At 43.0% G+C, this 13,167-nt stretch overlaps 1 protein-coding gene across 1 annotated transcript; it reads left to right on the plus strand.

Annotated features, from left to right (window-relative positions):
* Nucleotides 1-10,559: 10,559 nt before the first annotated feature.
* LOC308287664 (prostaglandin E2 receptor EP4 subtype-like) lies at nt 10,560-13,167 on the plus strand (the record flags this gene model as incomplete). The annotated part of the gene is made up of 2 exons (XM_080728897.1): nt 10,560-11,306; nt 12,826-13,167. 2 exons carry the CDS (start codon nt 10,560-10,562, stop codon nt 13,165-13,167), a joined length of 1,089 nt encoding a protein of 362 aa, XP_080585023.1.

A 13,167-nucleotide genomic window follows, 5' to 3' on the forward strand; every position in this document is an offset into this window, starting at 1 on the left:
CCAGCTGTCTGTCCATTGAACACCAGTGCCTACGTGAGTGTGTCTGTGCATGCATGCATGCAGTGTGTGTGTGTGTGTGTGTGTGTGTGTGTGTGTGTGTGTGTGTGTGTGTGTGTGTGTGTGTGTGTGTGTGTGTGTGTGTGTGTGTGTGTGTGTGTGTGTGTGTGTGTGTGTGTGTGTGTGTGTGGAATCAGAACAGTCCATGCTCCTCTGTGCTGGGAACTGGAACCATAAGATAAAGTAAATGATATGGACTTCCTCTGCAAGAACATGAAGTGTTTCAACTCTAAACAGTAGTTTAAAATAACTAAGCAGCAAGCACAGTTACTCAAGTACTGTGCTTAAGTACAGATTTTAGTACTTTTCCACAACAATTATTTGACTGCTTTAGTTACTCGTTACATGTCTCCATTCAGACTTCCGACATGTCTCCATTCAGACACTAACCCTATCTCTTACCCTAACCCTAACCTTAACCTCTATGGAAGTGTTGCCACTCCGACAATAAGAAGTCACTGTCGGAATGGAGACATGTCTGAATGGAGACATGTCCCCTTAGTTACTAGTTTCTTTGTAGATTTAGATGATTATTGCGAAACAATCAACATACATTAACACTTAAGCCATATTCTATACTTTGGCTATTCAAATAACTGATCTACAAGCTCACAGTGCATCACATCATACCTGTTTTCAAAAACATCTTGACATGTTTATTTTGATGTCAGTAGTTTTATACTTGATTCAAGTATTATTTTATTAATAAAGGGATACTTGCAACAGAGTATTTTGACACTGTGCTACTTTTATCTGCGTAGCTACTTCTTCCACCAATGGCTCTAAATCAAGCCACTGAGGCAGGAAATGATGCATGGGGACAGTGAAAATGAAAGGGGAAGATGTCAAGGAGATATATTATGTCAAATAAACACTGAAGAAATGTGGATGGATCAGAAAATCCTTCATTGTTTGTTAACAAACGATGAGACAGACATCACTAAGTGGCACTGGTCAGTCTAAGCTGCTCTGAATACAGATAGCCATGTATTAATATTTGCTCATCACCGGTTTCTGAACTGAGAGACAACCGAACGCCTCCTCACCATATCAAGAGAACAAGAAAACAGCCAGCACTCAATAAATGTCCTTTCACATTCGTTTCAACCTAATCGCGCTTCCTCAGCATTGTGTCGTGACAACAGGAAGTGGTTTTAGCCTAGAATTATTGAATGCTTTAACCAGTGAAAAATAGCAGATATACAAGCGCACAGCTTGTAGATCTTGTAAAAATGTAATAAACATTGAGTCGTAAAAATAAAATAAAAAGGCCCGGGTGTTCTGTCCGTAATGACTAGTGTGGATCTAAAAGGCCTCCTTTTGAACAGACAATCTGTCCCTGTCCCCACCTCTCTTTCAAGAGCTGACTCTCTCTATCCCCTGAAACTTCAGAGTGCAGACATCACTGATGATTTCTCACCATTGTTTCAGATAGAGCTCTTATATTCAGAAGAAAACAGGTTTCTGAACAGTCTATAGCCCACAAATGACACGCAGAGCTAATAGATATATTGGTTTGCCTATGCTGTTTTTATGCCATGCTTTTAAACCCCATTCTGAAATCGCAAGAACGTAAAGTGTGGTTATAAATAAATGTTTATATTATAATGAGCTTTAGTGAGGACCAATTATACGAAGGGTTGTGCTCCTTTATACCCAATGTGCTTTGAATTACGACTAATAGCCGATCTGCTTTTTAACTTAATAAATGGTGCCATACCAGGGTCCATGTGGTTAAAACTAGACTGTTTAATAGAATGTTGTTGCAGGAATCATCTAAATACTCAGTTACGGGATGACCACAGCACTGGCCTGCCTTAGCGGGAAGGATACCTGAATGAGTCTTTCTGGAATAACCAACACTTATACCTAGGAGGAAGCCATTATGACAAGATGTTGACAAATATTTAGTTTAGTGGAGCGGAATCCTGGCTGTATACAATAATACAGTACAAGTCAGACTCTGGTCAATTCGTCATCAATTCCAGCGACGGAAGATAGATTTCTATCTAATTGTCTGGATACTGTGAGATTATACAGTATATTTCCCAGGAAATTCACACAAATCCTAAAGAAACAAGAATAGAGGCTTGGATTAGCTGGAGCTCACTTGAGGGCTTTGAATTAGCTTCTGGTTTCCACCAAATCTCCTTTAAATGACTTTGTTTTGTTTGGATTTGTTGACAATATTGGAATCACATGGAAAACCCACAATATGTGGCTTAGTGGGCAGAGCCAAGTTTGTAGCTAGAGGACTGGAAATAGACAGAAATAATCCAGTTGACCGGCTGAAGAATAATGCATGGGTCTCACTCTAATAGAGGAGTGGCATCACTTCCTGATGGGGATGGTGGGTTTTCTTGTTATTGTGTACAATCACAGTGAAAGTGATTCACCAAAAAGCATGGACACTCACACAAGCACAGGAAAGACACGCACGCACGCACGCACGCACGCACGCACGCACGCACGCACGCACGCACGCACGCACGCACGCACGCACGCACGCACGCACGCACGCACGCACGCACGCACGCACGCACGCACACACACACACACACACACACACACACACACACACACACACACACACACACACACACACACACACACACACACACAGAGTTAGCCTTGCGTAGCCAGACAAATCTGCCATTGCAAAGATTTGCCCTCTATCCACACAGTGATAGTGTCTGGCTATGCGAGGCTAACAAAGAGTAGAGTAGACCATCTTTCTCCTCAATTTAGTCATTATGCCCCACAGATGTATGTGTGGGGATTGTAAGTTGTAACCTACTGGCTCACCTGTCAGCGAGGAGCCCCCACCGTGAGGACGTACGCAGTCTACACACCCAGCGTAGGCCTACTCACCCACTCCCACAGCAGACAGTCCCAGTCTCATGTTCCAGTATGGATATTCCCATCCACCATGAACACATTAATTATTACGTGACGGCATTCTGGCTCTGATGTTTAAGTATGGATCTGCATGGAGTATGAATGTACATGCTGGCTGTAGCCTCTTGTCTCAATCTGATGAGACGCATTTCTTTTGAGTCATGGGGGTTAAGAGTTTCCCATCATCTGTCATATACAGCAACTGACCTTTTCGGGGTCCATTTGCACCCTCTCAGGGTTACACGAACACTCAGGATTGCACAGTGTACGTCTTTCCCCGCAGCATGAGGTCATTGTACAGTACTCTGTACCATGTGCACCACTGTACTGTATATACAGTACACTATACGAGTGTATATTCCCTGTGGATGTGTCACTGATTTGATGTCAGCCAGATAAACCCCTGGACACTTAGGCAACATTTAAAAAGGAAGAATGTTTATGCTAGGCGGTGGGTCTATGTGCATGTGACGTGAATGCAAGACGTTTCACAGGTAGAAAAAGGCGGTGAAGGATCAAACAATGTTCTTTAATAGCGTGTGTTTAAAGGTTTAATGGAAGCGGAAATGCGGTGCGGTCGCATATATTGTGGCAAAATGCCAAATGTCTTTCTGATCAAATAAAGACTTCCTTAAAAGGGAAGATAAACTGTATGGCACCATACAGTAGCTGTAGAGGGACTGTAATTGTGACCCAAAGGTCACAGGGTTTATACCTTTATGATGTCTTCATGAACAGTTGTATATGTCCTGGAACAAATTACATTTTGAAAACGTCAAAGACCCCCCAGTTTGGTATGTATTAGTTATGCAGGGGTAGGCAATCTTAGGCACGGGTGAAGACATTGGCACAGGGGAGGCTTACAGTATCACTAGTACACGTGTGAGAGAAGTTTGTTTTTCCTTTTAAAATCAAATATTCAAAAATGTTAAGTCAGTTAAATTAAGTCCACTCACATACAAATACATTACATCCTGCACATAATTCTACATTCATTCAAACTCTGAACTCTGACTGTGGAGGGAGTCTGGGAGATAGGTTGGTTATTGAGTCTAATGATGATTACATCCTGACTAGAGATGGGTATCGTCTGCGATACTTTTAATGGTATCGATCGCATGACGTCGATACTATCGGGTATCGGTTCACGTAAAAACGAACAATACCTCGTTTCGATACTCTGGAACGCACCCCTGGCCGGTTGCATCTGTAACAGTTGGGCTACTGAGAGTTTAATGACTGCTTTAGTAGGCTACACTCGTTACTGTGGAAAATAGCAGACAATAGCCTATAATGTTTATTATTATGATCATTATCCAACGTCTATACTCTCCGCTCTGCCACGCTGTGTGATCATCATCATCACCTCTGCTCTACCGCAGCAGCGAGTCACCACTCTTTCCATGTTGAAGTTAAACTTAAATAAAAAGTATCAAAAATGGTATCGAAAAGGGTATCGTATCGATTCCCAGGTATCGAAAAAGGTATCGTATCGATTCAAAGGTGAACGATACCCATCCCTAATCCTGACGTGAAAGTAAGTATTTCTAAAGAAGAAAGAAGAAGAAGGAAAGAAATAAAGGTTGTTTTGTATAGCCTATGGACAATCAATCAAAATCTGTTGGAAATATTAAATTTTGATGTGGTGTCCTAATTAAAGCAACTTAATGTTGATATGGCACACTGACTATCAAGAAAATGAAAACATGGCACTTCATGTCAAAAAGGTTGCTGACCCCTGAGTTAGGCCATGGATGGACCCACATTAACCTTGCATCACCAGGCTTTTCCACAAGGTATGTGCACATGGAACCAAATGGATTATGGGTCTATTTGGTTCCATGTGCACACTCTCAGAGTGTGAACCTGTAAACGGTCCATTTGGCTCCTACTGTAACAATCAATAATTTAGCTAGGGACCCACTGGAAACCTAAACTACCCGGTTGTGGAATTCAATTTCATTTTCTGCGACCGGGTGGTTTACCAGGCTAATGGAAAGCCAAACACATTGCAAGTGTACTATAACTATAATGAATCATAATGGCACAAAGAACATGAAATAAATATTCATTATAGATACAAAATACAGTTTGTCTTGTTACGCCTTCAACCCATACAGTGACAAACTCTGCAACATCCTGTGTGTCACTCAGAAGGATGACGGGGGACATATCCATAGAAATGTTTACAACTACTTTGTGATGAGTGCAACACCCCCAGGACTTGAACAGTGTGAGTCTGTGTAGGCTAATGTCACAAACTGCTGGACATTTCTCGTGTTTTTATATTTTTTCAGTTATGGAAGGGGGTCTGGGATTGGGGCTGAAACCTTGCCCACTTTTTGAGTCAAACCATTACGCAACAGTATGTCGACTCATAGATGAGTAATGGCATAGACTGGCTACATGAGGTCTGAGAGCCACATGGGAGACACACTGTTATCATACAATGTCTTGTTTTCACTTATCAAGCTTCTGTCCCTCTGTTTCTCAAATAGTCCAGGGGTGCCGCAGAATACTTTGGTAATATTTGGAATTGATCAATATCAGTTTAACCACTAAGTCTTAGAGTATTTAGACTTTGTGAAATGGACCTGACTTGCACTGAATTTGTTGTGTTCTTTTACGATCTATAATGCGCTGCACATTCACGTCTGCTATTTTACTCTTGCAGTTGAAATGCTTTCAACTCTGGTTTGATTGAGGGTTTTAGAAGGGTCCTTTCTTTGGTGGAAACACAGCATTATAATCAGTCCAACTGAAGAATATGTTTCAATCACCAACATTATCACAAGAAACAGTGCCAAAGGCAGAGTCATTGATCCAAGTCTGTGGAACAGTCTACACTTCTGTGAAATCCACACTTTGAAATCCAGTTTAAAAGTCCATTTGTGCTGGCCTGGGCTGCTGGCGCAGCGGTCCAAGCACCTGGGCTCAGCGTAGCCTGACAGCATGTCGCAGGTTCGAGTCCCGATCCCAATTGCCCTTGCTGCATGTCACTCCCCAATCCCCATCTCTCTCCCACATTTCCTGTCAGCCTACTGTCTATCCCTAGAAAGAAGAAGATTCATCTGTGCTGGCTATAGCCTTCAAGGCCACTCAATGTCCCCTGTGCCATTATTGTCTACCCATTGACTTCTCTCCATTTTGAAAGTCTTTCATTTTATTTATTTTATATTTAAGTTGCACAACACTTTGGTACACTCCAGTTGGTTTTAAATGTTGTACAATTTAGGCATTTGGCAGATGACCGCTCTTATGCCCAGAGTGACTCACAAAGTGCAACATGCAAGACCTCAATCAGGCTTGTATTGTACACACATGCCTTCCAGTGCCTGAGCAACTTTAAGGTTGCTTTCACAGGAGAATGCAACCTTTTTTATCTATACATCATTTTTATTATTCTCTCTTACAGAACAGAACCACAGTTGCAGTGCTCTCTACGCTGCTCTCATTCAATACAAAGGCGAAGCCATGCCGGTCATTCTGCTGGCAGGGTCCCACGTTTTGCCCTCGTGATAAGTCTGTATATAGAACATAGCACATCTCTCTCATGCACGTCACACACTCAAGTGTGAACTTGCTAGGTTATTCCTCTGATAGACTTTTGAACAGGTTAATCTGTCCAAATGCTTAGGAATTATCCATAAATCAATACCATCCATATTTGTAACAAATGTATAAAGTGTGTACAACTTTTGTTTGAGAGGGTCTACTCTAATTGATTCTGTGATTTCTAAATGTGCTACTGTACTCCAGTAATGTAGACAATTTAGTTCTACTTTTATATTCAGTTTTTAAGTTTTTGTTTTGGGGGCAGGGGGTGGCATCTATACCTTCCAAAAGTCTGGGCACTTTATCAACAACAGGATATGCAGTCAAGTAATCGAGTGTCAAGAAAATGAATAAGTGCTACAAAGTAGCAGGTAGACATCAAACCTAACATCTTTCTATAACATACACCTGCGGACAAGTGTAGTGGAATCAATTAGTAATTGTTGAGGCAAGCGGAGTCTAAGACACTTCACGTTATAAGATGTACACAAGCTCATGGGAAAAGTACATTAAACATTCAGGGTGGTGGTAGTTAGTACACTAGTTCTTGGGGAAAGCAGGGAGAGAGAGCCTAGTTATGTACAAAGATAAGAGAAGAAACTATAGTGTCATGGGACCATGCTGTACTCTAAACAATAGTTATCAGGCCTGTGCTAGGTCATCTTGACTCTATGATATTCAGATGGTCAGAACATATAAGGCAAAAGATGAACAACAACAACGGTACAAAATAATAGAAATAATAATGAAGAAAAAAAAAACAATATAATAGGCCTACCACAAAATGTACTTTGACTTGACTAGAATAAATGATTCTGCAAGAGAGCGGTGGCAAGGTAGGACATATGAGACAAGAATGGAGGAGTTGAATGATGTTTTAGTAATTGTTTGCAAACTGCCAACAGTCCTTGTTTAACTGCCCTAAATGGCCTGTCTCTCTCTCTCAGTGCAGCCTGGTACATATACACAACCCAGTGAAACCTGCCCAGTCTGTATCTGATGCCAATCTACTAATCCAACACCATGGCACAATTTACTAACAGTGCTGGTGGGTTTATTTGATTCTGTCGATCTCTAGCCTATGCTGCCAAGTTTACATGGAATTACATCATGGACAAACTTCTGCTGTAGACATTATTTTTACAAATGGTGTCATCTTATTCTTTTAATTGCTCCCACTGTTGCACTTCGAGCAAATGCTTGTGACCACAAGGGAAGGGAAATAAGCTAATGAGACATAATAATGTACTGTTTCTGACGAGAACAATGGCATTTTCATTGCATTCTCTGCGTGGTGAAACAATTTGTGTGATTTTGCAAACCTTTTTGAAATGCAACGATTGTGGGGAAAGAGAGAGAGAATTTCCATTACTCATTCCCCTTTCAAGCAGCATAGGACAGGAGCAACTGATAATGATTACTGACACTATTATGGCTTATCATGGCCAGTATAGCAGGCCATGTTAGGTATTCTACAAAAGTTCAACAACACTTTAAGAACCAGGGAGGAGTGAGACTGAGAGGTTGTCGAGTTCCATTCAGGAAGTCCTTCCCCTGTTGTCATTTTTTGTAATTTGACCATACTGCATAATTTCTCACTACTTCCTGGAAGCCAAGACATTGGGGTGAACCCCTGGAGATATGTAAATACTAGAACTGTACACCCATTACTCATTCTCTGGAATTCCCTGCCAGAGAACCTTAGTATGGCTGAAACTAAAGTATAGACACTTTTAAGCAGGATCTTAAGACTTCAGTTAATTATTCATTGTCTTTTAATGCAATTTGGAGATCATTGGAATATCATTTAGGCTATAAACTTGGGTTCCAGTTTTTAGACTCTTACTGAACAGTGAACACTCTATCTAAAGCAACGATTACTATCATAATAGTCTGAGTTTCCAGAAGCTCTCGCATAAAAACAGGAGGGAGAGAACACTATCATAATATACTATATTTATACTATACATAGAGCTATTTAACATGAAAATATCACACCACCTTTAATAACACAGTGGAATTCACTGTTTTAATATGAGCAAAGACAATATAAATCACAATTCCATCTCTGTTTAGGGTTACACATGAGTGTGTAGTCACGGTATGGCCTAAAAGTAGGATATAAGAACAAAGTACCTGATAAACTTTTCAGGTTGAGTTTAAGGGTTTCCCTCTTGGCCAGAGAGACTCGACGTGAGCAATGCATCTAAACGTTTATGAGCTCATCACAGAACACCAAAGTTAGGACATTTGAAATGCACCCACTACAAATTTAACTTCACAGCAACGAAGACCATAAACTAAGCATTAGCAGATTGTATATCCTGTGATTCACTCACTAAATGTTCTAAACCTGGTACAACAAAAACACTAGTCCCCTCACCTAAATATTATGTTGAGCCTGAGTTTATGAGCCTTGGAGTTCCCTTTTGCCTCCAAGAGTCTCTGTGTGTGTGTGTGTGTGTGTGTGTGTGTGTGTGTGTGTGTGTGTGTGTGTGTGTGTGTGTGTGTGTGTGTGTGTGCGTGTGTGTGTGTGTGTGAGCGTGTGTGTACCGTATGTTTTCTATATGAGGATGATGATGATGATGATACTTCAGGTGAAGTATGTTCTTGCATCACAGCAAAAACCTAAGAAAAGAAGATATACATTAACATACTGTAATTACAAATACAATCCTAGATGACAATATGTGTGTGACTCTGTGCCTGTGTATCTGTGTGTAGACTACAGTACACAGTGTACCTGTTTTGCTTAAGGAGGTCTGCAGAGAGGGACCCCAGTGTAAACAGCAGCCATCTGCTAATGAATTAAGTGCACTTCGACATTCAGCGCGTGTTCTGTATCCAGTGCATCACGCACCTCCACTCCTTACAACCATGTACAGTCATCTGGAACAAAGCAGTGGAATGTGATCTTGTATACAGTCAGTCTGCATGGGCAAAAAAAAGAACACAACAACATGCTCCTGCGCTGAGCTTACGTTTCAGAGCAGACCTGATCAAATAAATAATCACTGACTGAGCTATTGGACCCGAACTCGCATGCTTCAATATGATTTGCTATAATTATTTTTTCCCTCCTCCAACGTCATGAACTACTAAAATGTGCGTACTAAACTAAAGTGTTGATACTGCAGAATAACACAGGAGGTAGCTATACATAAATAGAACAAAATATTTTCATGAAACCCAATATATTGCCATGCCCAAGCCTGACAACTTTTGTGACCCAGGTCTACTCTGTGATCAAAGTAATGCACTTGTTGTCAAACAGAAACCTTTTCTTGACTTAACTAACCACAAATTGGACATTTCAAAATAATAAGAGCAGTTGGGTAATCTGTTGTTGGGTACAGAACAGAGCAAATTAATTTCATTTCATTGCAGGCTACATAAATAACACAGGCTGGAAGGGTGCAATACAGAATACATTATTGTATTGAATTATTTGAAATCCAGCCGACAGGTTACTGTAACTATAACTTATGATAAGCTGTTGCATTGCAGTTGCATTCCACACTAGTCTCTCTGAATAGAAAACAGATCCAATGGGGTTCATTCCTTCTGGAGTGAAATCAGCAGGGCTTTTCCCGGCAGGCACGTCTCTCCGGAATTTTAGTTAGAAAAATGTTGCTGACCCCCCTGACAACCAGAGAGCACTTCAGCCGTGACGCCAAAGACGTGAAGAGGAAACCCTTCTTCCCTATCACTCACACACCATCCATCCTCCTCCAGACCCCTGGCTGACAGAGGGGGCGGCGGTATATGAGAGCAGCAGCAGAGTGCGCCCAGAGCCGTGCGTAATGCTGGACGCGTCTGACAGCTTGGAGACGCCATAAGACATAAGGCTGCAGAACATGTCTTTATTATCATTTCTCCAACAACGGATCCAATGAGGGATGCATTCTGAAATCTGCATCTAACCAAAGGGACCAAAACCAGGGATTTACAAAAACAAAAACCTAACCGGGGATCCTGTATCTACAATGGAAAATGACACGAATTTTACGCATGGGTCTATCAACGAAACGCACGGGTCTATCAACGATATGCGCAGGTCGACCGCCGTGCCCATCCTCATGTTCGCCGGCGGGGCCGTGGGGAACATCATCGCCATCGTGGTCCTGTATCAGTCCGGCTCCAGGCAGGGGCGCAAGACCTCGGCCTTCTACAGCATGGTGTGCGGCCTGGCCGTCACAGACCTGCTGGGCACGTGCCTGGCCAGCCCGCTCACCATCGTCAGGAACGCGCTGCAGAACCGCCACCTGTGCGAGTTCCAGTCGTTTCTGTTGCTGTTCTTCGGCGTGGCGGGCCTCAGCATCATGTGCGCCATGTCCGCGGAGCGCTATATGGCCATCTGCTGCCCCTACACCTACCAGAGGTGGGGCGTGGACCGCCGCTTCGCCCAGAAGACCCTGCTCCTCATCTATGTCTCCAACGTGGCCTTCTGCGTCCTCCCTGCGATGGGGATCGCGAGCAGCAAGCTGCAGCATTCGCGGACGTGGTGCTTCATCCACGAATGGGAGCGCGCGCCCGGCGCGCGGTCGACGGCCTCGGTGGCCTATTCGTTCCTGTACGGCGGGGTCAGCCTCGTGCTGATCGTGGCCACCATAGTGCTGAACTTCTTCGTGTGCGGGACGCTGCTGCTCATGCGGCAGAGGACCGTGCAGCGGCCGGTGACCCGGGCCAGCGTGAGGGAGAGGTGGAGGGCGCTGTCCTCCGCCGCCGAGACGCAGATGATCGCAGTGCTGGTCATGACGTCGGCGGTGGTGCTGACCTGCTCCGCGCCGTTAGTGGTAGGTTGAAAAAAAAATCACACTCGTGTGAACTGAGCGGTGGTGTGTGTGTGTGTGTGTGTGTGTGTGTGTGTGTGTGTGTGTGTGTGTGTGTGTGTGTGTGTGTGTGTGTGTGCAACAGCGCCCCTCCCTTAACATGTGTGGTCAGAAAAGGTTACTGCAGGCTACAGACCCGGAGACAGACAGACATACAGACATACAGACAGACAGACAGACAGACAGACAGACCCACACACACGGCCACGTATAGGAGCGTTGTGACCACCGCTCAAAAGAGCAATAACCCACCTATATCTCCCAGAGTCCCAGACTCCCATGCAGACTCCCTCCCCAGTCAGAGTTTGACATTTGATGTAGCCTAGAATATTGGGCAGGATGTCATTTCTATACAGATGTGACAGAAGACAGAAAAAATGCCAAAGAGTGATTACCATCCCCTGTGCCAATGTTAGCACCCATGCATGCATGCACACGGTATATTCTATATAGGCAAGGGTCTATATAGAAATAGCAGTTGGGGTTGGGGGAGAACACAATTGTGGTAGAAAAAAAAAAAAAAAAAAAAGCAATATCTGTGAATACCTTGAGAGACAATGCTGTTGAGTTTTTTCAAATTAACTTTTTGTCAAGGACCCCAAAATTGATTTACAGGATATTAAGCCACAGATTCCCATTTGTAAATATGTTGTTGAGAAGATTTGATATTTTCAAGCTGTGAGCTTGTAGACATAATTGTTAAATTGATCTTCTGTTTGTTGGGGACCACATGATGGAATCAGTCCTGGGGTGTCCCTGGACTCCACTTTGAGAACCACAGAGCGATACAGACCATAAGCTCCATTGTATAGAGAGGACAGCAACAGGGATGGATGACAGATGAGTGCCCAGACCTCCAGGGATCACGTCTCTGTGAGGCCTCTGGTTCTCTGTGAGGCCTCTGGTTCTCTGGGTAAAAGACTCCTTGACTTCAGAGGCCTCTGAGCACCAGGGAAGAATATTTTGTTAAGTTTTGGGCTATAGCTATGGTGGTGATGTAATGCCAGAATAGTTTTATGTACACTGATTAAAACTATTAAAACTATTGCATTTATGAACAATGTTTTAGTATTTGATGGCGGTGGTATGAGTGAAAGTCTCCAAAATGTTACAGCAAAATAGTTTGAGAGTTGAGACAAGTATTTGATTAAGAACTGTTTCCAGGAGTAGGCCTATCCAAATGGGCCAATAAGCCTGTTTGCTGTATTAGAGTAATTTTAGATAAAATAAATGGTGTTGTTATTTTCATTTCCATTATAGCAACTTTAAGCTGTGTTTTTTCACATTGTATTAACATGTATGGCAGTCTATGACGTGCTTTGCCCCGATGAAAGTCATCTCCCTGAAAGCTTGGTGTTTGTTTATTAAAGAAACGTGCAATGATCCAAATATGCATATTGCAGAATCTCCTTCTCTTATGTGTTTAGAAATGTATGCAGAGATCTAAGTGTACACTATTTAATTGTTGCTATGTTGTCTCCAGGTGCGTGTCTTTGCCAACCAGCTTACACAAGTCAACGACTTCGCAGCAGATCTGTTTGCCATCAGGATCGCTTCGGTCAACCCCATCCTTGACCCTTGGATCTACATCCTGCTCAGGAGGACACTGTTTCGCAGAATACTCAGCGTGTGCAAAACCATCTGCCAGACACGCAAGAGGAAAGTGGTGTCCACGCCGCAGAGGCATCTACTCGGCCCCGAGTTCACCAAGGACACTCATGTCTTCACACAGCTTTTGTGCAACGCAAACATTATCACTCAGCTTCCGGCAGCAGTCACATTAACGAGCGATGACGACGACACAGAAAGCGCTCAACCGTCATAA

Source organism: Nannobrachium achirus, assembly GCF_963921795.1.
Source record: "Nannobrachium achirus genome assembly, chromosome: 1".
NCBI classification, from domain to species: domain Eukaryota; kingdom Metazoa; phylum Chordata; class Actinopteri; order Myctophiformes; family Myctophidae; genus Nannobrachium; species Nannobrachium achirus.